Below are 22502 nucleotides of genomic sequence, written 5' to 3' on the forward strand. Positions count from 1 at the left end.
GCCACATCGTATCGCGGGTATTGTGCCTGACGTCTTGGTTACCTCGTTGGAAACTGGGTCGGTACGGACGTCCGACATACGACTTTTGCGCCACAAAGCATGAAGACGTCATTTACAGCTATATCACGATGAGATACAGATAGGAAGGTAAGTAAATTAGGAAACTTCCAGGACACTCACCTGGGTCTGCCTCACTTCTCATACTCAGCCTTGCTTTCGGCGGTATATCTTATTTCGCTATCTGTTTGCAGTATTTTCATAGGTACTCAATACTTAGTAAATAGCCCTAATAGATATATGAAATAGGATTCAGGAATATAGGAAAGGTTGCTCGGGGCAAAAAAGAGCATCATTACCCCTTTTCTAAGCGACTCACCGCTAAAATGAATATCATCACAGTTGCATACCCCTATTCACTTGAGCGTGATATGCACTTAACAGTCTCACCAGTTTTTATCTTATCAGTACCACGCCCCATAAAATTTTCGTGAAAGCTTCATCCTACAACTTTTCAAGTCCACACAATCTCAAACAAGAACACCCGTCAATCCTGCGTAAAGCACCCAGAAAAGCACAAACCCACTCTCAAACCACCAATCCACAATGGCCACGGCCACCGCGACAGAAACCTCGCTACAAAGCCCCTCGAAGGCCGACGAACCCACCGACCAATCCAAAAAGCGCAAGTCTCAAATCGATGAAATCGAAGTCGACCTCACGCTCCCGGAACCGCCCTCCAAAAAAGCAAAGCGTCTACTCAAAAAAGGAAAACCCCTCCCTGTGAAACCCAACAGCGACGACGACGCCGAATCCGAAGACGAGCTACAGATCCCCAAGACCAAAGACCAAGTCAAGAGCGCCAAGGGCGGGGACAAGAAGCGCGCCCAGCACGGCGTCTGGATCGGCAACCTGCCGTTCACAGTGACGCGGGTCGAGCTGTTTAAATGGCTAGTAGAGAATTCCGGGGGCGCGATCACGGAGGCGAACATCACGCGGGTGAACCTGCCGACGAGCAAGGATAGGAGATACGGCAACCCGGAGGACCCGGCGACGCGGCAGAACAAGGGGTTCGCGTACGTGGACTTCGACGCGGAGGTTGCGGCGGTCGCGGCGCTGGCGCTTACCGAGACGGAGATTGGTGGACGGAAGGTGCTGATCAAGGACTCGAAGTCGTATGAGGGACGGCCGAAGAGGGAGGCTGCGGGGGAGAATGGAGGGGCTGCGAGTAATGGTGCGGAGAAGGTAGTCCCGACGAGTAGGAAGATATATGTCGGGAATCTCTCCTTCCAAACAACCGAAGACGATCTGCGCGCACATTTTGACAAGTGTGGCGAGATCGAGTGGATCAAAGTCGCTACATTCGAGGATAGCGGGAAGTGCAAGGGGTTCGGCTGGGTTAAGTTCAAGGAGGCTGAGGCCGCATCATCGGCTGTCAAAGGGTTTGTAAAGATCAAGGAAGAAATCGAGACTGAAGACGACTTCCGCGACGACGAAGGCAATGCGGAGGGAGAGAAGGAGAAGAAGTTTAAGATGCGGAAGTGGTGGGTTAACAGGCTTAAAGGCCGTGAGTTGAAGATTGAATCAGCGGAGGATGATCAGGTCCGGTATAAGAAGAGATTCGGCAAGGATGCGCCCGCAGGGAAGACGCAGGGGAAGAGGGAATTTAGGCGGGATCCGCGAACTCATAGGTCGGAGGGCGAGAACAAACCGGCGTTTGGGGAGAAGACCGAGGGGGTGTCGAAGGCGGCATACGGAGACTCGGCCACGGCGTCGTATCTCACAGGCGCGGTTGTTAGATCCCAGGGCAAGAAGACGACGTTTGATTAAGGGGATGAGGTGGCTCCTAGGTCTTGTACAGAGGTATTCAGACTTCTGTGATACCCAAACTGAGATAATCTAGATGAGTGACAATGGTTCTTGGTCACGTTGCACATACCACTTACGAGAGCTAAACCAAGATCTGATGAATTCATGTCTCATGTCTAAGTGCTCTAAAATCCAACCGACCATCTTCATGCATCTACCGATATGCTTTTCGTTCTCAACCCCATCTAATACCTCTCCATCAACCACATCCGTCTCCGATCCGGCTTCATCTTCTCCAGCATCTCCAGCTCTGCATGCTTAATATTGATATACCTCGTCACAACGTCGGGATTCAACCCCAAGCCGTCTTGCTTCAGCGCGTCTAGCGCTTCCCTCAAGTTTCCGGGGAACAGCGTAGTAATCCCTAACTTCCGCTTCTCCCTCTCGTCCATCTTAGCTGGGTCCCCGAGGCAATCACCCCAGGTGAGGGGGCTCTTCCTGCGAAAGCCGTGGGTGCCGGCGCTAAGAAGCGCTGCTATTGCGAGGTACGGGTTCGCCATGCCGTCCATGACCTTGAGCTCCCAGTGACTACCCTCGACCTTGCGCAGCGGTGCTTCCTTATTCTGCGTGCCCCACGTGATCCATCGCCCCCCGGCCCAGTAGCTGTCAATCATGCGTTCATAGCTAGCCGGGCTCGGGTTCACAAACGCCGTTATAGCCCGGAAATGTCCGAGGATACCCGCGTAGAATGGCTCGTAGACCGCAGGCCTATCGCCTCCAGGAGATGAAATGGACATATGCACATGCGAGCCCGAGCCGCAGGCCGTAGAAAATGGCTTAGGGTGTAGAGTTATGCGGAAATCGTGGCGCGCGGCTACCGACTCAAGGATCTGTCGCGCGTGTAGGAGGCTGTCGCAGGCCTCGAGGGGCGGGAGCGGTGCGAGCACGAGTTCATATTGACCCGGCGCGCTCTCGGGGTGGAACTGCTCGAATGAAATCCCTGCGGCGTCGAGAGCGTCCATCATTTCCTCTGACGCGGTGTTAAAACTACCTTCGCGGCCCCAGTCCGACAGAACGCGGGCGGTCGACCACGAATGTCCGTTGCTGCGCCGCGTGTCGTACTTATCCATGCCGTTAAAATCGGCAGGTTGGACACGGTCTAGAACGACGAACTCCACCTCGAAGCCGAGCAGGAATGTCAAGCCCAGCTCACCAGCTTTCGAGAGGGTCGTGCGTAAGGTCGTGCGTGGACATACAGATGCTGGGGTGCCGTCTTGCTCTGTGAAATCCCCATAGACGCTGACGTGGCCGGCGGCTGGACCGGGTTTTAGGCTAGACCAGTCCACTTGCACCGTGAATGCACCGGAGGCATTTACCTGCGGAATCATGGCGTCTGTTTGCAGTAACCCGAGGCCGGCTTTGGTAATAGATAGGGTTACAGGTTTGCCGCTAGATAGTGTTTTGTACACTTGTCTGATTGGCAGGGTCCGACACTTGGAAGTAGATGTATAGTCGTGCCAGTAAATACGTAGATATTTGGCTTTTAGGCTCTGCAGTCTTTGCACGATAGACTGGTTGCTCGTTTGTTTAGTGCGCGAGACCGTTTCCAACTGTGCAAGATTTGGTAGAATGGAGACAGTCTGGAGATTGTAAAGCTTCTTTGAGTTGGAAAATAAGACGGCTTGGACAATCTGTACCGCCTGTTTCTCGTCAATCTGGTCATTACGTACGAGCGCTCCTAATATCTAGAAACACCCAGTTAGATATAACAAGTACGATTCTAAATAGAGAGCAAATACTTACTGACTCAAGGACAGAACGGATTTGATTTACAGCTATCATGTACATCTCTGGGAAACCATGACCGTCCGTGCTACAGAGAATCTTAGTCCAGGGGCAAACTTCCAGCATCTCTTTCACAACAGCTTCTTGCCCCTGACGACTGACGCAAGGGAATACCTCTCCGATATCAGCGTAGACGTTAGGGTACATTGTTGCTAGATATGCCGTCTCCTTAGTCCAGGGATAACCAGCATGAAGCAGTACGATCGGGACGGTAGGATATTCTCGAATGAAGTTCTGCAGGTGAGACGGAGATGATTTAGTTAGCGTGATATCATTGTCACCAAGCCCGGTATGAAATTGGAGCGGTTTCTTATGGCCGGAAGCGTCGCGAATTAGCTTCGCAGCTGTATGAACGACTAAGTCGTTAAGAGGCGAGTGTTCTAGCCTCTTCACTAGAGAAAAGCCATCGCCATAGGCGTCCCTTAAACCGCCACTAATGATTCCCCGAAGGGCTATCTTTGCATCCTCGGTCTTAATTTGGATCTCTGGCGGGATATCTAGTCCACGCCGATAACATATGATAGACTTGAAACCGACAACATCAGGATCATCGAGAGCTTTCTGTATCTCGAGCGTATACTTATCTAGGACATGACCCATAAATGAATCTTTGAAAATGATGTCACTCCCAAGTTGCAGGAAATGAGCAATGACATCTGCCATCACGGTTTCGATTCTGACAATCCGCTTGCATCTGCTCTTGGTGAACTTGTCATGCCACGAATACGACTCGGATAGATTAGGTCTATCGAGTCCATCGTCAATGAGTATAGTTTCAATGTCCTCTAGACAGAATTTGACCCATGCATCGGGTGACTCATTCCGTTTCCGCTCGATGGCCGCCTCGACAGCTTCCCAAGTTTCCTTGCAGTTGAGAGCTCTAGCTAGTTGCTTTACAGCCCGAACGTGAGGAAGACTGAACTTTGAATCTTCGAGAGCAGCGCCGTGAGCGTCACTGGCAATAGAAAGCAGCGGGTGATTAGTTACGGCTCCGTACTTCAACAACGGATGGGCATGGTTGTCGATGAGGGGCGTGTTATCGATAGCCGCATTGAGTAGTCTGAGATCTGACGCCATCGTCTATTTAATAATTCTAGTAGTTTTTCTTTTAAACTCTGCCCTTCCCAGAACAGTTTCTAATACGAAAGAAAGGGGAGAATGAGAGTAGAATGTTAAAATTAAAAAATTGAGTTTGGGGAGGACAAGAGATCTAAATAAGCGGACCGACATCATATTAGGTACCTATTCATCTGGTAGGTACGACGTATACGCATGTGTGCTTATATAACCTGCATTAGTTAGTGAGACACGACCCACGACGGCAGGACAGATCTATTGGTGCTACGAGGACCGGAGGGTCACTGATTTCTACCCTATCAGCCCTACATCCGTAGGTACCTAATCTGCCATCTGCCATCGCTACTGCATTATTATAGTCGCTATTTCCCCAACATAAAACACGTCAGGTACGAGTAAGTGCCTAGTACCTATGAGATACCCATGACATACCGAAGTCTTTCGTTTAGTATCTCTACCTAAGTAGATAGGTACCTAACTTCCAAAGTTCTCTTTTCAACTACAACAATCCCGCCATTAAATCCAGGATATTTTACCTCGTTTCATTCGTTACTATATTCCATCAGAACCATGTATAGACGCTCGGTCTTCTATCCGTTACCCGACAGCGTACGAAAGATAATCTAGGACCATTATCTCCTCGTCGATGGCGGTTATGTCTATAATCCCGAGACAAACAAGTTAAGAAAAGCCGATGGTGGCCTCATTGAACTATCCCTCATGTTTACATGTTGGTCAATATATCGCGAGATGCAGGGTTCCCCCCTCAGTATCAATACAATCACCTTCTATCCCTACCACTCGGAAGAGGCGCTTCCTCTCGCACAGTACGTAGGAATAGCGCTCCTAAAGAACCATAATGTGAAATGCGAAATCTTCCAGTACACAAAGAGATGCTATAATAAGGATAAGGAGGCTCGATTTGGCATGGCTTACTACCCAGAATTTAGACATTTCTTCGACAACTTCAGGACAAAAATCAGACTTGACAACATAGGTCATGCGCCCTACGAGGCCTAGGAGGCAATGGACTGTGCTCTGTTCCTTGCGCATACCCACCCCAATTTCAAGAGAGATACTGGTCACCTCAAAGATGAATGGCGCACCATTCCCATAGCGGATTACCTTACAACCACAACATATTTCCAAGATCCTTGGATTGTTAGGACACCCAAAGAAACAGACTCTGATATATATCAGATGTTAGATACTTTTCCTCCGTCTACGGATGTTACCAAGTTCGGCTTTTCAGCCGCCGCTTTAGCTATCAAATTCTTAACAAGTATTAAAGAGGAAACCCGCGCCTACATCAGAAATATCGTCTTAGAGGAGGATCATCCAGCCGTATCCATGTCTGCGTCTCATGGAATGGGCCTCATCCCATTCTGCCAGCACAACCCCCTTCTCCGAATCGAGCGCCGTGTTCACTTATGGAGGAATATCTTCCTACAGGGCGCTCTTCCGAGGGTCTGCAAATATATTCCCGTATATCCTTCCATACGAGGCCTAGAGACATTAGACGCCCATTTATCGGAATCGATGACACGGTCGGTTGCGCTGTGGACCATGGAGGCCATGTCACTTGTTAGTGCTCAAATGCCTATCGATTCATTTTCTCTAGTCTTTCGTGAGTACACCAATCTTATTTGCTACGGACTTAATCCCAAAACAGGCTACTTGGAAGACGAAGTCGATGAGGGCTAACCCGATATCTCTAAGATGCCGACAGAGCGCCAGAAAAATGTTCGGAAGTCTTCCAGAACGTCATAAAACGAGATGCTACCTGGCAGGCCGCCATAGAAGAAAACGTAAAGCTTGGTCTTCTAGAGCCACTGGATTTCTTCCATAGGCCATGCAGTACTTTCCCATTCGATACATTCACGGGTTTCCCACAAGCCCTCGAAGAAGCCATTGCGAATAAGAATTTCCCCTTTATCCGTTGTGACTTCGATATCGGCGAATATTCCACATCTGAAGCCAAGAAACTGGCTGAAGAACGCCGTGAATGGACACTAGAGATGTGGCGTCTTAAATGGCTTGAGGTTGGGTTGGTGAATTGGAACGATATCCCCTCACTTCTAGAGGAGATACCACTTTTCAAGGAACTGCTATCGGAATCGTAGCGTTGGATTTTATACCTATAGAGGATTAGGAACTTCGCAAATAGAAAGATAGCAGAATAGGTAGCGTGTGATTAATAATAGAAATATACACAAGTCAATAGGTAGGTACCTATGAAAAACCCTTGCGTTAGAAGTCCACGATGACGGATGTAAGGACGAAAGTGGATAATACCGCAGAGTGGGGGTTGTGGGGGCCAAAAAAGCACAAGTGAGACATTGTATTACTTTTGAATCGGAATCATTTGGGTAGGTACATGAAGCTTTTATTATTATATCAGCCTACTTGGTACCTAGTTGACATGAAAATAGGTAACTAAAACAATACCTATGATATTAGAACCATACTTGAAATTTTCATATTCCAACAGTTCGTAAGGCTGGCTGTATATATGATCTGTGTAGGATCGTCTCGGCCGAATGAGGGTATCATCGCCGATCCCTGGTAAGCTCCAAGACTGATTTTCCCGATGGCTGCAGGCCTTGGCGTCGAAACCCGATCCATCCCATCGACCAGGAACCTGCAGATTTCACACCCCCTAAATACTTGTTACGTGTAACATGTGGTGACACGAGCTCAGCGTCGCTTACATATATGTATCAAGTCTGGTTAGATACTAGGTACATTCTGCTGACACCTAGCTAGGATGATTATTAACGTAGCCCCTAAGGGCAATAGGGGTAGGTAATCACCAAATTCGACTGACGAAGTCCGGGGTAAGGCGTCACCTGATAGATCCTATTCATAGATACCATACCATTCGGGCTGAAGCTCATGAAACACGTTTTGCTCCTCTTTATGTTTACTTAATCCCCACGATATCACCACGGTAGCATGGCTCGTTCGTCCAATCTTAGTTCGTTTATTTCGCCATTTTCAGACTCTCGTTTATACGAAATTTTAAGAGTATTCTATTTAATCTACGGCGCCATTTCTATTATATCGATATTATTACTAAGTTGGAAGCTCTGTGACTGCGTATGCAGTTGCGGGCTAAAGTACGCCCGCGATGGATGTTGTAGGCTCTGTCGCCTCTATTATACAGCTAATAGAGGTTACCGGCAAAGTCATCAACTATTGCGCTGCTGTAATTGGCGCATCCAAGATGATCGATGATCTTGGTCATACAGCCAGTACGATGCTTCAATTTCTATATGAAGTCAAGCGACAGGTCATTACCGACTCTACAACTCGTAGCCCCTTAGGGCTGGAGGAGCTCATCAAAGACCTAGAAACATGCATGATCAATCTGGCTCGGCAATTTGAAAAGTTGAGCCCTAAGGGCCTCTTGCAAAGAGTACGTTTCGTCCATATGGACAAGGACATAGAGAAGACCATCAACAAGGCGGCACGCATGAATGGATTGATTGGTTCATGGCTCTCACTCGACACCAATCAGAAGACCAAGACGATTGATGAGGGTGTCAAAGCACTCAACAGCAGCGTGGAGGAAGAGAATATCCGGGGTAAAATGGACCGGATTGTGCACCACTTCGCTCCGGTTAGCTTTTCAGAGAAACACAGCAACGTTCTCCAACAGAGACAAGATGAAACCAACCAGTGGTTCCTTCAGTCCCCTGAGTTCCAAGACTGGATGCAGTCTAGTGGGTCGACCCTATGGTGTTCAGGAGCACCCGGTGCCGGCAAGACAGTCATGGCTTCAACAGCCATCGAGTATCTTTATGAGAAGGTCAAAGGAAGTGATACTAGCAGCTTGGCATATGTCTACTGCGACTATCGTCAGCGGCAAGACCAGAAAGCATCGATACTGCTCGGTAATATATGGGCTCAACTTTTTCTTCGACGGGGACCCTCTGCGACTGAGGTTGAGCAAATGTTCGGAGAGATTTTCGCGCGCTTTGACTTCACGCCGAATAGAACACATATGATCAATTTGATAAGAGAAGAGCTGACTAATGGGGATTGGAAGCGAGTCTATATCGTTGTCGACGCCCTTGACGAATGTAGCGACGAAAATGAACGTAACGGGTTCATAGACGGTCTCCATAGTTTGCAGCCTTTAGTGAATGTGTTGGTCACATCTCGGACCCTTCATTCTGACAACGGGGGATTCAACGACGTGAGGTCCATTTGGTTTACACCAACCAATGAAGACATGGGCATTTACATCGATGCGCGAATACGAGAATCAAAGAAGATATCTAGTTACGTCGAACGAAAACCAGAATTAGCAAAGGAAATACGACGCATCGTGATCGACAGAGCTAACGGAATGTATGCTGTCCCACACTTAACGCCCCTTATTTCTTGAATAAGGTAGACACTGATATTATTCTGCGCCCAGGTTTCTTCTTTGTAGGATGCATCTCGACTCCTTGAGTAGGTCAATTACACTGAAGGATCTGAAAAGGGAGCTCAGCCGCATACCCAAGGGCGAAAACGTGGTGAAGGATACGTATGACCAAGCCATGTCGCGTATCCGAGATCAGGGTGTCAACATCGAGGAATTTGCCTTGCGGGTCATTCGCTGGGTCTGCTTCGCTAGGCGACCGCTTAAACTCGCCGAGCTCTTGTGCGCGCTTGCCGTTAGTCCGGATGACGAGGAGTTAGATGAAGATGCTGTCGGCGACGAAAGCGATATTGCAAACTATTGCGCTGGTCTTGTCGTCGTGGAAGGCGATAGCAAAACTGTTAGATTCGTTCACTATACCACGCAGGAATATTTCAATTCCGTTAGAGAAAGCGAAGAGTTCGCTCACAGTCACGGGGACATAGCGTTGACCTGCATAACTTTCCTCGGGCTTAATGACATTACCCTGTCGAAAGGTGGATATGTGGCCCAGATGTGGCCCTCACAAGAAGAGACGCCATTTTTAGCGTATGCGGCTCTAAATTTCGGATATCACTGCGGTCGGGAGGCCGAAGTCCTAGGCTCGGGAGAGTCTGACGTTTCAAGCGAGACTACGGAACTGTTACTTGAATTCCTAAAGCGCCCAGAGCATGTTAATCGTGCCGCTATAACTATTCTTCTACACCTTGGGGGAAGAGTTTCGTCAGTTATGCAGGAAATTGACCTTCGCAATGCTCTTTTTACGAAAGCCGTCGCAATGGATGTTGCCGCGTTCTTTGGCTTGATTAGGAGCGACGCGGACCGTCCTTTTACAGTAAGCCTCGAGTGGTTGATAGAAAACACAGAACAGGCAGGCGATCCTAATGAGAACTGGTTCGGAAACTCGCTTCACTGGGCTTGCCTCAACGATTCTGTTCAATCCATTGAAGCACTCCTAAGCAGCCCAAGCATCAAATTAGATGCAAACCAAGCGATACAGCATCCTATAGGTTGGCAGCCCGCAGTTTTTGCAGTTGGTTATGGATCTCTAGGTGCTCTCCAGGTCCTCTTGGGCTACGGCGTCGATATATATGCGCACTGTGAACATGAGTGGTCCACGACTCTTCTCGAAGAAGCCATAAGATGGGCCCACGCTGCGAAGGGGTCTAAGACCGAATTAATAGATGCAATAATGGAAAAGGACACGATTAGCAAGCTGCTTATCCAGCACGACGTGTATTGGAGCACCGCGCTTATGGAGGCTGTTAATACAACTGACTTCAGCGTCTTTGAATGTATTATGGGACATTACGAAAAGACTCAATGGCCTCCAGGACGTAGAGAAAAAGTCATTCTCACCGGGAATTTTGAATGGAAGACGGCGCTACATTTAGCTGCTAGCGACTCCTCTTTCAGCGTCAAGAACCCCGATAAGACCGCGATCTCTGGCCCTCAACGGATACTCGATGCACTCTTGGACAGCTCATACGCCAACGGCCTATTGCAGAGGCGCGATAGAAAAGGCGATACACCATTCGAGGCAGCCATTCGCCGCAACCATATTCAAGCTGTCGACACAATATTGGCCAAAAACGGTCAGCATAAATTCGTCGACTTCTATCCCTCGCAAGTACTCTCCGGATTATACCTTGCCGCAAGGACCTGTGGTCCTACGATGATCAACCTATTATTAGAAAACCTTACCCCCGACCTGCTGAATAGACCCGGCGAGAACGGTGTATTACATTACGCTGCTGGAGGGAATAAACCCGAGAATACGGAATTCTTGATACAGAAATTCGCAAACCTCCAGCTTTATAACATTCCGGATTCTAAAGGAAACCTGCCCCTTCATTATGCAGCAAAGAGTGGCAATCTAGATGCCGTGATCGCATTGCTGAAGCAGGATGGAATCCAAGTCGATTCGCGGAATCAATGCGGTCAGACTGCGCTACACCTAGCGACCGACGATAACTTAGCCGATATATGTTCGAGGCTTTTGAAAGCTGGCGCCAATATTAATATCAAAGACAACAAGGGTATTACGCCACTTCATGTAGCGATCCAAAGACGATTCTCGGACATAGTAGGTATCATGGCCACTTACCACTTATCGCCAGAGCCCGGCAACTTAAGCGCAGATGACACCGCATGGCTGCAACAACAACCACGGGGAAATAGCATACTTCGCAGATCTTCAACCACTCCTAATCCAAATGCTAGCGTAGAATACTGGCCAAAGCAAGAGGAAGACATCATAACAGCAGCATTATGTCTGAGAAGGAAGCTGAGACGGCAGAACTCACCCCTATCAAAATCATGCCACCGAACCCATACATCAACATACTTAGCTTCGTTTATCCTGGATTTAGCAGAGTACTGGATCCGATCAAGCAGCACGCGAATCAGTATCGATAAAGGCGGGGAAGTCCGACGATGGGGCGACCCCGTAATCCCGTACTTAACTAGCCAAGCCATCACCAGCCTATCCACCAAGCCCGTCCGACGCGTAGAATTCGAAATCACAGGCCACGACCAAGGATACTGCTCGAACCCGGCGCGGGGCGAGAGCTGGACCTGGTTCACAGCGGACGTGCATCGGCGAGAGAACTCGGTGTTCGCGCAGGAGCTGTCGGGGCCTCAGGACCAAGGCACAACGAACCACGAGATCTACCTCGCGCACAACCGCGGCGCGAACCGCACCTGGCACACGCATAAGCTGGTCTGGAGCCTAGCCGATCCCGAGGTGACGGATGCCGAGCGCGGGACTTGGATTAAAGGATTGATGCCCGGGGATCGGGTCGTGGTTCTCCCGCATGCGAGATACCCCGGCTGGGAGAACTGGGTCCGTAGGATGAGGATTGATATCTATACCACGTGCCTGAGGAATGATTTAGATTTAGACTGGACGGCTAGTGCTGCTACGAGCACTGAGTCGTTGCCGCAGTACGAACTTCTGGATTCTTAAGGTTGGGTAGAGCTGTTTAGAGGAAGCGTGTTGTTCATTTGCAGATCCTGTTTGCCTTTTATTGGAAGATATATACGAATAATTCTTCATGTGAGGGTAAAAGATATCTAACGAATGGGTCGTTCTTGGGGTCCATTACTTGGATTTTGAAGGTTGAAGGGATAGTTGGTGATATATACGATGGTTTCAAGTTAATGACCTGAACGCTTAAATAAACTCGGTGCCTATTCTGTAATACATTAGGTACCAAGCTGACCCCACAGTATTTGGCTACCGGTCCAGGTAGGTCCAAGTTGTTCCCTTAGTTCCTTGCGACACGGGAAACTTACACCTGGGCAGCTAGGATCGTTAAAACCTTATTATAATACGATTTCCTTATTTGGTGAGCGGAGAAGGTATCTACATAGATGTAACTCATCGCTCAATCCAGTTGCGAAAAGGCTCTAGAAATGAGATCTTTTTAAATATAAATGAAATGTTATAGCATGGCTTTCAATTATCTAATTGCAAGCATCGAGAACTTTCAATCGGACGTTGTTTTTAGATAACTCACTAAAAATGAGGTTACATTATGACGCTCGAGCGGTCGTAAATTCAATTCTTCTCAGCCATTAAAACGCTTTACCGCTTGGTCGTTGTAACGCAAATGCTGTATTGCATTAAGGCTGTGCTTATGAAAACGTTCTGAAAAGGGGTAAGAACTACAATGTAGCAAGGTTCTTTATTCGAGTAAGGAATTGGATTATTCAATCAGAAATGGTACCAATGTGGTTGTCAATTGTGACAGAAAAATTTTGGCCTTCCTTCCTTTCGAGCATCATAGGCATTTGCCGATTTATATCGACGTCAGACCGTTAAAAGTTAGGGGATCGTCGCGCTGATCCGTAGCGCGTCTGCAATCCTTGAATGTCCGGCAACGTGTATTACAACTTTGAAATTGGTATCGGAATAGGGGATGATTTTCTCGCCGACCACTTGGTCGAATTTGGATGCCTGTGTTCTTTCTTTATTAAATGTTGGAAAATTAATAGAAGAAAAAAACTTCAATTATTTTGTGAAAATATACGTCTTCAAGCACCAAGTATTAGTGCTCCGGTGAGTTGGGATCGTCCCCACGCCCAGATTCGCCAAGATGAGACTAGTTGGTGGAAGTAGATTTAGACGAAAAGCTTGTATTTCCTTGGAAGATGGTGGAGCAGGGAGTCCCTGACCAAGGAATCGTTATGGTAGGCGCTAGGGAAAGGCGATCTTCGGGTTGTTGTGGGAGTTTCGCTTGGCTGTGGGTCTGTTCATCGTCATTCAGCACCTCTTCTGCTCCCCTCCCTCCAAACCCCACAGTGTCAAGATCAGTTACCCGTCGATACAGATCATGGGGGATTAGTAGAAAATAGTATGGAAGGTCGACCTTCTTTACAGTGCTTGTACAGTGGGTACATCACCTTCCCTTTGCGACCAATGTCTAAGGTTAGGTATTGATTGTACTCAAGTACCTCGTACATGTACCTGGAATTACACCAAACCTGCTGTTGAGAGGAAACTCCTCCCTTCTTTTCCATCTCCATTCACTACTTTCTCAATTTGAATCTTAGACCAAACCCAATCCTAAACTAATTTCGTGTCCATTCTGCGGCGGATTGGGAAAGATTTCACCATCATCTCACAACACTCGAGATACTATTCGAATCCCTAATTCCGATTAACACTACCGATAACTGCTGAGGGCGATAGATCCGACCGCGACATACGTTTTCCTTTGATTTCAACTCCGTCACTCGTTTGCATTTGGTTTATGCCAACTTTTCCGACCCCCAGCATGATGACATCCCGTCTTTCGCGCGTCCTTCCAGTCGCGCTCTTATTAACTGGAGATCTTGCCTCCGCGCAAACTTTCAAGATTGATTCGGATGGTATGATTTGTCGTCTTTTAATCATTTAAACTGTATCGGAAATTTAGCGGGTCTTGCAAGTCTCGAAGCTAACATCTAGTTCTATTCTAGACAACATTATTTCGACGTCGAAAGCCCTCGCTAAAAATGTTATGAGTTATTACCATGGAAATGAATCCGGACAAACACCAGGTATCCTTCCAGGTCCTCCTCCTGCGGGTGATTACTACTGGTGGGAAGGTGGTGCACTCTGGGGAGCTATGATCGATTACTGGCATTATACCGGCGACACTACTTACAACGATGTGGTTACCCAAGCCTTGCTTTGGCAGGTTGGTCCGAACAAGGACTACATGCCTCCCAATGTCACAGCTTCGCTTGGTAATGATGATCAAGGATTTTGGGGAATGTCTGCTATGCTCGCAGCTGAGGCCAACTTTCCAGACCCTCCCGCAGGTCAACCTGGGTGGCTAGCCCTTGCTCAAGCAGTTTTCAACACTCAGGCTGATCCCGGTCGTCACGACAATACCTGCAACGGTGGTTTAAGATGGCAAATTCCCTTCTCTAACAATGGATATGATTACAAGAATAGTAAGTGGGGTCCCGCTTGTTCCTCATGCACGTAAGACTAACGAGATCTAGGCATCGCCAATGGATGCTTCTTCAATCTTGGCGCACGCTTGGCACGCTATCTGAACAATCAAACCTACGGCGATTGGGCTGAGAAGACATGGGATTGGGTTCAGGGTGTAGGATTCATGGACTCGGAATACAGGATCTACGATGGCGCACACGTCGAGACCAACTGTACCGATATCAACAAGGCTCAATTTTCGTATAACAATGCAGTCTATCTCCTGGGAGCTGCTTACATGTACAATTTCGTGAGTACTGCAAACCCTTTTATTTTTGTGAGACTTCTACTAACATCTCTCAGACCAATGGCGACTCGAAATGGGAATCACGACTCAACGGTCTTATTGACGCAACAATTCGCGACTTCTTCAAAAACAATGTGGCTTATGAAATCGCATGCGAGGAGCACATGACTTGTACGACGGACATGTTAAGTTTCAAGGGTTATTTACACCGATGGATGACCACCGTAACGCAGATTGCACCTATCACATCTTCGAAGATCCTGCCCGTCCTACAGAAGTCAGCTCAGGCCGCCGTAAACCAATGTACCGGACCACCTGACGGAACTACCTGCGGCTTTGGGTGGTCTAGCGGTACATTCGACAACAGTGTTGGTGCCGGCCAGACAATGAATGTGTTGGGAGCAGTCTCGTCTTTGCTGGTTGCGAAAGCTAAAGCGCCGGTTACTAATGCTACCGGCGGTACAAGCGAGGGCGACCCAAATGCCGGATCTGCGAGCGACTCTTTCACCAACGCTCCGTCGCCGATAACCACGGGAGATCGGGCAGGTGCCGGTATTCTAACCGCGCTTGTTCTCGCTTCCGCGGTTGGCACATTTGCTTGGATGAGCATTGGGGCGTAAATTCACTTACGGCATCACTAATATTCGCAATATGGGCCGAGTTCTCGTTTTAATAAAAGGTATAGTTGTCGGTGGAAATGCATTATGACGTCTTGCTCTAGGGTTCCCAGTATAGCAGGGCATCTGCGGTGGCGTCTAGGAAGCAAGGCAGGATAAAGTGTAGGACTAAGGGCATGAGGCGTTTGGTATCGGTCTTGACGAGTGTTTTCCTCTGGACATGGAGACATTGTATTTTTGCGTCTTGATTTTCGATACGCGGTACCCCTCAGATAGGAGGTGTTTAGGGTAGGACTAATACCAAGATGAATTGTTCAGTACCAGGGTTGGACAGTTAGGAAATTCTTAATGACATAGGAATAAGGGTTCCCGACATTCGAATCCTGAAGATTGTTACCTTTGCTGATAAGTTTTGAATTACTTAAAAGAATATTCTAACGGTACTAGGTAGGTACCTAGTGGAGTTATTATGGATGTTGCAATTAACATTAGGGGGGCATACTCTTTAAGGATGCCACGATGATTTATGGAACATCCATGGATACTTCCTCTTTCATCTCCCTACTTACCTACCCTCATATGGGTACACCATTTCTTCCATTAGGTTTAGGTACCTACCTACCTATGTATATAAAGCCACAAGTTGTATGTTCCGTAGCGGGAGCCCGAGGTCCGCGAGAATCATTCTAAACTTCATGCAATCATTATATGCATAAGATCGATCGAAATTGAGCACTTCCATTCTTTACGGAAGAATTATTTTATATAAAATAACACTCTAGAATGATTCTTTATTTGACTGTTCATACGTCCAATCCAATATTTTGTATACCTAATTTACAGTATCTGTACTGTACCTACTAGGTACCTATGTATATCTGTACGTACGCATCCAGGTTGATCTGAAGGTAGGTAAGCGGGAGTTGGCCCAATATCTCTCATAGTGCACATAAGGGTTTTGTGATAAAGGGGCAAGGCTAGCCTCCCATGATCACCTCTCCGCCCTGAGATTCTCCCACCGCTGAAACCAATTTGATACAGCACCTTAAGCATGCCAGTCTTTGTAAAACGCATAGAGAACTTGTAAGGTGCCCCGCGGTGACAATCTGTTCAAGTTTATTGCCATGCAGAGCGAAAATTTTGGTATGGCCACTCCCAAAAACATAGGGACATGATCGCCTGTCAAATCCAACAACTGCAACACATTGATCCTCTTCTACTCTGTAGCCCTCCTTGGGATCGTGTGAACAATGCGGGGATGATAATTTAATGAAACAACTGATACAAAAAGTGAAAGAGAAAGCTTGTGTAATAAGCTCCCTGGGTCCAATTGTGAAGTAGACCAAAATATAGTCTTCGTCCAAGGACACGCTCATGTGGATCTTCTTATCTGAAGGGCAATAGTGAGGTTCGAGGAGTAAACCTGATGCTATCGATGAGGTGGGAGTGGGAAATTGTGGAAAAGCCTGCACCCAGTTACCCGCATCGTCTTCTACTATACTTGACCTAGCCACACCATTGATGGAAGCCGTGCCAGGCCACAATGATATAAAGCGACCCTGGTTATCGTAACAATCGTTCTGCATTATACTTGTATAGAAAACAGTATATCCGCCGCCTGAACGGCCAAGTATATTACCGCCTGAATGGCTCAGTACATTAAAACCGTGGGCGGCCGGGCGGTTGTCCTTAAATTGTGCAGTACCGTCGTCGCAGACGAAACAATATATATTATTGATACTCTCTTCGAGAGATATTTTGCCTGAGTCCCAGTTGTGATAATAATAGCCAGGGGATAGAGCATCCTCAGCTTCTTGTCGGATTCTAAGGCAACTAGCATCAAAGCGGCAGCGCGTGCTAATTAACCCAGCATTGAAAATTAGTAAGGCCTTGAAGGAATTTCTATACGAATTGATTTGAACCTTGTATTAAGAGAGTTTTTGGCTTCTAATTGGAGAAAGAGAATAATTTCATTGGAGGATATTGTTGAACTGCTTATTGAAAAACAAGTGATTTGGGATGTTACGTACAGATTCGTTATACAAACCACAAGCCGGCGCATAACAGTCTCGGCATGTAGGCATATGCAGTCCAGGACTCGGTCGTATCTGCCAAGGATGGAATCCCATTTTGAAAATTCGGCATGTTTGCCGCAGGTCGTGATCAGCGTGTTTTGTATATTTTCGTCTAACGCGCTTAAGTAATACGTCGATTTCCTTTGTCGTTGGCAGGATTCTCTGTAGTCAAAGTTTAACCCAAATGCCTCGAGAGTTTCTTTCAATGCATCTTCGTGTTGAATCGCCCTTGTCGTTTCGTCAGTTTCTAACGCCTGATGTGTGATTTGAACTATACCATGGCGTATCGCATCCCAAACGATGGGATCGATCCTCGGCTCTTGGGCAACCATGGAACCAAACATTTCACCGACTAGATAGTCAAGTACTATGCCAACTTGATTAGTCGGATCTGTGGAGTCCACTAGCTCGATCCATTTGCCATTATTTGCGCGGACTGATAATTCAGCAATTTGGTGCTCGCCCAATTCAAAGATAGCAGTTCCGTTCTCCCCTGCAGACGCCCAAAGGACGGCATCATTGAGCCGTAGCTCGACTGACATCCCGAGAATATGAGTAGCGAAAGCAGCGAACCAAGCACCTCTCATTTTCGTGACGAAGTAATAGCTTTCTCTTTTCTGAGAGGTTAGAAGGAGCTGATTAATACCTCCAGCAACACCCGCAGCGTCACCATGTGTCGTTAGATGATTATACGGTTCATAGGAGTCTCGATTGGCTGCCCTCATTAGGCGAATTGTAGTCGTCGAAACATTCTCGAGGACCTTTGAGAACCCCAAATCATAAACGAATGGGGCAATGTATCCGATCATGTGTTTCAACATATCGACGTTGGGTAGCCTATCGGGCTCACAGCCACGCAAGGAAAGAAGTTCCGAGAAGCACTGGGCGGCCTGGAAATGGCTCGATCCAGTAGCAAGAGCCCCAACCAGTAGAAGGGCGTTTGTTCCTGCTTTTGTGCTTGCCATCTCAACTGCAAGTGCCTTGTGACCCCATCCAATGCTAAGAGCTTTCGATAGGACGGACTGTAGGCCACCCTTCGACATGATGTGCGAGTATACTGCGTTTCCCAAAGAATCTCGGACAGCGATATTCTTGCCTAGAGCAATCGTGGCGACGACAGAGTAGAAGTCAACACCACCATCACTCATAGCCTTTAGGGCCCTCCCCGTAAGGCTGTGAAGAAGGGAACCTGTGTTAGTGACATCGGCTTGAAAGGCAAAGCCAACAGCGTTTCCTGACATGTTTGTTGATAAGATGATATTGTATACAAGGTTTGCTTGCGGGAAGATACGTAAAGACTGGTGAAAAGTATCGGGTTAGAAGATGAAAGAATATAGCACTCCGGCAGCGACATGACAATTTGAAGTTGGCTGATGGCTCAGCCTCATATTCTGCAAACCCCGCCCTGCTACACGGATACTTGAGAATATCATTACTATTAGATAGGTAGTTTTCAAGTATCAGGTAAAGAAGCTGTGATTCACCCGTGATCGACCAACCTAATCTCTGCGTACCTAGGTGCGTACCTAGGTACCTAGTAGGTAACGTCGAAATCGTTTGCATAGGTATCTCATCTCATCTACCCCTACCACGAGAATTCGTGCAGCACCGACCCCACCGAATGAACTCCGTGTTTCATCTCACGATCTGTTTCGTAAGAGGTAAGAAAACACATTATTCTTCCCTCAATTTCGTAAAACCTGACGCAAAATGACAGTTCAATATAACAACTCGTCGCGAAATAAAAATATCTCACTTTCTAAATCAACACCATATTATATCATTTCATATCCTTTAGCAAACGATCCGCCGGACCGGACTGTGAGATAGTGGATCCTTGCACTGCCAAGCACCAACTAAACCACTGCAAGCCACCAAAAATCATCACGGTTCACAACATCCAATCACTAACTCACTCATACGTACACCCCAAGAACACCAAAAAGCAAAACACAATCTCAAAATGCCCATCTTCACCAACCCCCAAACTTTTCCCTCCTTCGACGAGCTACCCCCCTCCACCTCATCCTTAACCACCCCGCAGACACCATGGTTCCTTCTAGCCCAAATCAAAGAAAACATGACAATCACCAAACCCACGCTCGTCGTCCGCGATCGGTCAAACATCGATTTCGCCGTCACGTTTGACGACGGGGACCACCATGGCCTAGTCATCGGCGGCGGGAATGGAGAGAAAGCGCGTTTTCGAAAGGGCCACACGCTAGTGGTGCCGTGCGCGACGCGGACGGACCGCGGGGAGGGGAAGAAGGCGCTGGTGCGGGTGCCGGAGGGACAGGGTAGGGATGTTAGGGTGCTGCCGACGAGCCTGGATAAGGTCTTTGGGCTGGGGGCGTTGGTAAACGGTGAGAAGGATGGGGAGGAGAAGAAGAGGGGGTGTGCGGCGTGTGGGAAGGATGAGGGGGGCGAAGGGAAGCTGATGCGGTGTACGGGCTGTGGCGTTGTTGCGTATTGTGGTACGGAGTGCCAGGTGCGTGGGTGGAATGAGTTGGGGCATAAGGCGGATTGTAAGGCGCTGAAGGGGATTAGGGAGATATGGCCTTGATAGGGGTTGGTGTTGGTGGTGTGTTACACGCTCGGAGTTTAGTGGTCTGAAAAGGAAATTCAAGGTGAGTTGCGAATAAAAAGAGGCTGGAGGTGGAAGCTATCGAGACAAGCCAAATGTTAACATTCTGATGAAGGTACTGAGTAATATAGCTACGGACTAAAATCGAGGATATGAAGATTTACTTAAAGCTACCTATCTACGAATATTTCGTAAAAATGCGTAGCATACTAACGCTACAAAACAAATGAATGCACCATAAACCCTCACATAATCTTCCTAAGCAGTCTTCTCAGGTTAAGACTACGAAACTCGTTGCCGATACATGATATCCGTCCTCATCGTGTACTTAGTTCCAGCCTTTACCTCATCGCCCGAGTGATACAGCCTCCTATGCTGGAAAATCAGAATCCTCCCAGCCTTCGGATCAACATCAAGTTTGCGCTCCTGATTCGACGACAAGAACGACGTCGCGCCCCCGACCAGTTCAGACTTCTCCCCAACCTCCTGCTTCGAATCGTTCAAGTACAAATGCAGCGTATAATGCGTCATCACCGCATGCCCATCGTCCGTCACCTCACCATACGGGGAGTCGCAGTGCGGGCGGAAAAACTGATCCTTCCCATACTTCAAAAAGCGCATGCGCTTGTTCACGCAATGGAAATCCCACACCTCCGGCTTTCGAGCCGGCGCGCCGCCCTCAGCCCTCGACCTAAGAACAACACGCGTCGACTCCTGCGTGAACGAGATCAAGCTCTCCCTGATCTCCGGCACGCGCTCGAGCCGTCCCCAGATCCGATCCACCATGTCCTGGTTATCCCAGATGATGCGGTCGCTATTACGGTACGTCGGGCTGCTGACCTCGTAGCCGCCTCCGGCGTTAACCAGGGCCGGCGACCACGGCAACCCGGTCTCCTTGCTTCGGTTCTCGTCTGCGACGCTGGCTTCCGCGAACTTGATAAGTTGGGCGCATTCAGACGGGCTCAGGACGTGGTCTAGTACTACTGCGTATAGCCCCTTGAATTCCGGGAGTGGCGAGTTGGTGAAGTCGATCTGCTTGAAGGTGATGGCTTCCGCGTCGGAAGGGTCTGTCCTGAGGAAGTCGGGGGGCACGTCGACGGCCTTGGAGGCGTAGGATGTTTTTATCAGTGTGCCTGACATTGTTGCTTTACACCGCTTTCGTGGTGTGGGGTGTGTGATGGATTGGGGAACCAACCAACGATGTTGTCGTGTAAGTTGTAGCTGGGAATTGGAAGATAATGTTCTAGTATGAAGCTAGAAGCCGTCTAGTGTAGGTAGCCAGTTGATAACTTGCGAAAGGCGCATAGTATTCCATTTTATAGGAAACGAAACATGGCAGCCTTATACGCAGGGAAGCGATGCCTAAATCATGCCACCCCAACTTGATCATGTATTACGGGAGTAGAGGGCATGGGCTGCGGCGCAGTTTGAGATCTGCGATCAGTATCTCGTATGACCGGTAGAAATGGCCGCATTATTGTTAGGTACCGTAGTACGGTAGGGAAGACATTGAAGAGACAGATTTCAATGTGCAGGTAAACTGTCAATGTTGAACTCGCCTATGTGTTCTTAATGGGAAGAACCTTGGAGTCATGGATCACGGTGAGTTAAGAAATTGAAATTAGCGTGTTGAGAATGTTGTCCAAGGCAGGCACCAATATTTACAGGGCGAAATAGGGCTAGACGTGGCGGTATCCAATAGCCCTGAAGGATCCCGATGCATCCAACGCATTAAGGCTATTTTAGGCCTGCACTACAGCGCTATTTATTCAATTAAAGCCTCCAGGGCTCTGCTTAGGCTGCCAGGGCTGACCACTCTTGCCATTGCTGGACAGATATTAAAATGTAGTAAAATGTCATGAAGAAACAATTTGGAATAATCGAACCTATTTTTAAACCTGAATATTTATGACCATTTGGGAGGAAATCCCATCAGCTTGTATACAATACTAAGTAATATGAACCCGTCCGAGTTTTAACTTCCGGGGCTTGAAAAGCGGCTAGCTGCGACCGAGTTGTGATTACCCTCCCGCTGTAACCATCAACGCCGTAAGTGCCGCCGGCGATTGAAAAGCCGGGGCAATTACGACGGTAATCGGTCCCGTCATTCTCGGCAGGATCTCCCGGTGATAAAGCTAACTGAATTTATCTCATATTATACTTTCACAAAGATGGAAACAGCGATGACTCCCTACTAATTACCTACTAGGATAAGTGGGTACCTATGTTACCCAATACCCAATAGAGGATCGGACAATTAAAATGCAGTAGCTATCACAACGCATGAAGACATACTTACCAAACAGCCGCCAATTTGAGGGTAGTATTAAAAAAATGTATATGAGGTTCACC

At 47.9% G+C, this 22502-nt stretch overlaps 8 protein-coding genes across 8 annotated transcripts; 5 read left to right on the forward strand and 3 right to left on the reverse strand.

Annotated features, from left to right (window-relative positions):
* Positions 1-515: 515 nt before the first annotated feature.
* Positions 516-1939, forward strand: GGS22DRAFT_135516 (uncharacterized protein). Its single transcript, XM_047958575.1, has one exon. It carries the CDS (start codon positions 604-606, stop codon positions 1825-1827), a length of 1224 nt encoding a protein of 407 aa, XP_047819718.1. The 5' UTR covers positions 516-603; the 3' UTR covers positions 1828-1939.
* Positions 1940-4840, reverse strand: GGS22DRAFT_135519 (glutamine synthetase/guanido kinase). The gene is made up of 2 exons (XM_047958576.1): positions 3610-4840; positions 1940-3551 (listed from the first exon to the last, which is right to left on the reverse strand). The coding sequence occupies exons 1-2, from the start codon at positions 4726-4728 to the stop codon at positions 2052-2054; spliced, it is 2619 nt and encodes an 872-aa protein (XP_047819719.1). The 5' UTR covers positions 4729-4840; the 3' UTR covers positions 1940-2051.
* Positions 4841-5529: 689 nt separating this feature from the next.
* On the forward strand, positions 5530-7188 carry GGS22DRAFT_162216 (uncharacterized protein). Its single transcript, XM_047961193.1, has 3 exons — positions 5530-6355; positions 6448-6866; positions 7077-7188. The coding sequence occupies exons 1-2, from the start codon at positions 5755-5757 to the stop codon at positions 6849-6851; spliced, it is 1005 nt and encodes a 334-aa protein (XP_047819720.1). The 5' UTR covers positions 5530-5754; the 3' UTR covers positions 6852-6866; positions 7077-7188.
* A 670-nt stretch (positions 7189-7858) lies between these two features.
* Positions 7859-12107, forward strand: GGS22DRAFT_188174 (ankyrin; the record flags this gene model as incomplete). Its single annotated transcript, XM_047964695.1, has 2 exons — positions 7859-9084; positions 9155-12107. 2 exons carry the CDS (start codon positions 7859-7861, stop codon positions 12105-12107), a joined length of 4179 nt encoding a protein of 1392 aa, XP_047819721.1.
* A 1816-nt stretch (positions 12108-13923) lies between these two features.
* GGS22DRAFT_188175 (glycoside hydrolase family 76 protein) lies at positions 13924-15494 on the forward strand (the record flags this gene model as incomplete). Its single annotated transcript, XM_047964696.1, has 4 exons — positions 13924-14014; positions 14105-14584; positions 14636-14877; positions 14931-15494. 4 exons carry the CDS (start codon positions 13924-13926, stop codon positions 15492-15494), a joined length of 1377 nt encoding a protein of 458 aa, XP_047819722.1.
* Positions 15495-16256: 762 nt separating this feature from the next.
* GGS22DRAFT_135585 (uncharacterized protein) lies at positions 16257-19168 on the reverse strand. The gene is made up of 2 exons (XM_047958578.1): positions 17522-19168; positions 16257-17348 (listed from the first exon to the last, which is right to left on the reverse strand). The coding sequence occupies exons 1-2, from the start codon at positions 18805-18807 to the stop codon at positions 16469-16471; spliced, it is 2166 nt and encodes a 721-aa protein (XP_047819723.1). The 5' UTR covers positions 18808-19168; the 3' UTR covers positions 16257-16468.
* On the forward strand, positions 19169-20317 carry GGS22DRAFT_135588 (uncharacterized protein). The gene is made up of 2 exons (XM_047958579.1): positions 19169-20193; positions 20266-20317. Exon 1 carries the CDS (start codon positions 19530-19532, stop codon positions 20127-20129), a length of 600 nt encoding a protein of 199 aa, XP_047819724.1. The 5' UTR covers positions 19169-19529; the 3' UTR covers positions 20130-20193; positions 20266-20317.
* Positions 19968-21946, reverse strand: GGS22DRAFT_162233 (uncharacterized protein). Its single transcript, XM_047961194.1, has one exon. It carries the CDS (start codon positions 21288-21290, stop codon positions 20433-20435), a length of 858 nt encoding a protein of 285 aa, XP_047819725.1. The 5' UTR covers positions 21291-21946; the 3' UTR covers positions 19968-20432.
* Positions 21947-22502: the final 556 nt, after the last annotated feature.

This window comes from Annulohypoxylon maeteangense (genome assembly GCF_022496945.1).
Source record: "Annulohypoxylon maeteangense strain CBS 123835 unplaced genomic scaffold GGS22scaffold_7, whole genome shotgun sequence".
NCBI classification, from domain to species: Eukaryota; Fungi; Ascomycota; class Sordariomycetes; order Xylariales; family Hypoxylaceae; genus Annulohypoxylon; species Annulohypoxylon maeteangense.

Excerpts from the sequence above, each read along its gene's own strand:
- GGS22DRAFT_135516 (XM_047958575.1), top strand. The coding sequence starts at position 604 with ATGGCCACGGCCACCGCGACAGAAACCTCGCTACAAAGCCCCTCGAAG.
- GGS22DRAFT_135519 (XM_047958576.1), bottom strand. The coding sequence starts at position 4,728 with ATGGCGTCAGATCTCAGACTACTCAATGCGGCTATCGATAACACGCCC. Across the intron at positions 3,552-3,609 it reads TCCGTTCTGTCCTTGAGTCA|ATATTAGGAGCGCTCGTACG; the intron begins GTAAGTATTTGC and ends GGGTGTTTCTAG.
- GGS22DRAFT_162216 (XM_047961193.1), top strand. The coding sequence starts at position 5,755 with ATGGACTGTGCTCTGTTCCTTGCGCATACCCACCCCAATTTCAAGAGA. Across the intron at positions 6,356-6,447 it reads TTCATTTTCTCTAGTCTTTC|ATGCCGACAGAGCGCCAGAA; the intron begins GTGAGTACACCA and ends GATATCTCTAAG.
- GGS22DRAFT_135585 (XM_047958578.1), bottom strand. The coding sequence starts at position 18,807 with ATGTCAGGAAACGCTGTTGGCTTTGCCTTTCAAGCCGATGTCACTAAC. Across the intron at positions 17,349-17,521 it reads GTGGTTTGTATAACGAATCT|CACGCGCTGCCGCTTTGATG; the intron begins GTACGTAACATC and ends TGGGTTAATTAG.
- GGS22DRAFT_135588 (XM_047958579.1), top strand. The coding sequence starts at position 19,530 with ATGCCCATCTTCACCAACCCCCAAACTTTTCCCTCCTTCGACGAGCTA.
- GGS22DRAFT_162233 (XM_047961194.1), bottom strand. The coding sequence starts at position 21,290 with ATGTCAGGCACACTGATAAAAACATCCTACGCCTCCAAGGCCGTCGAC.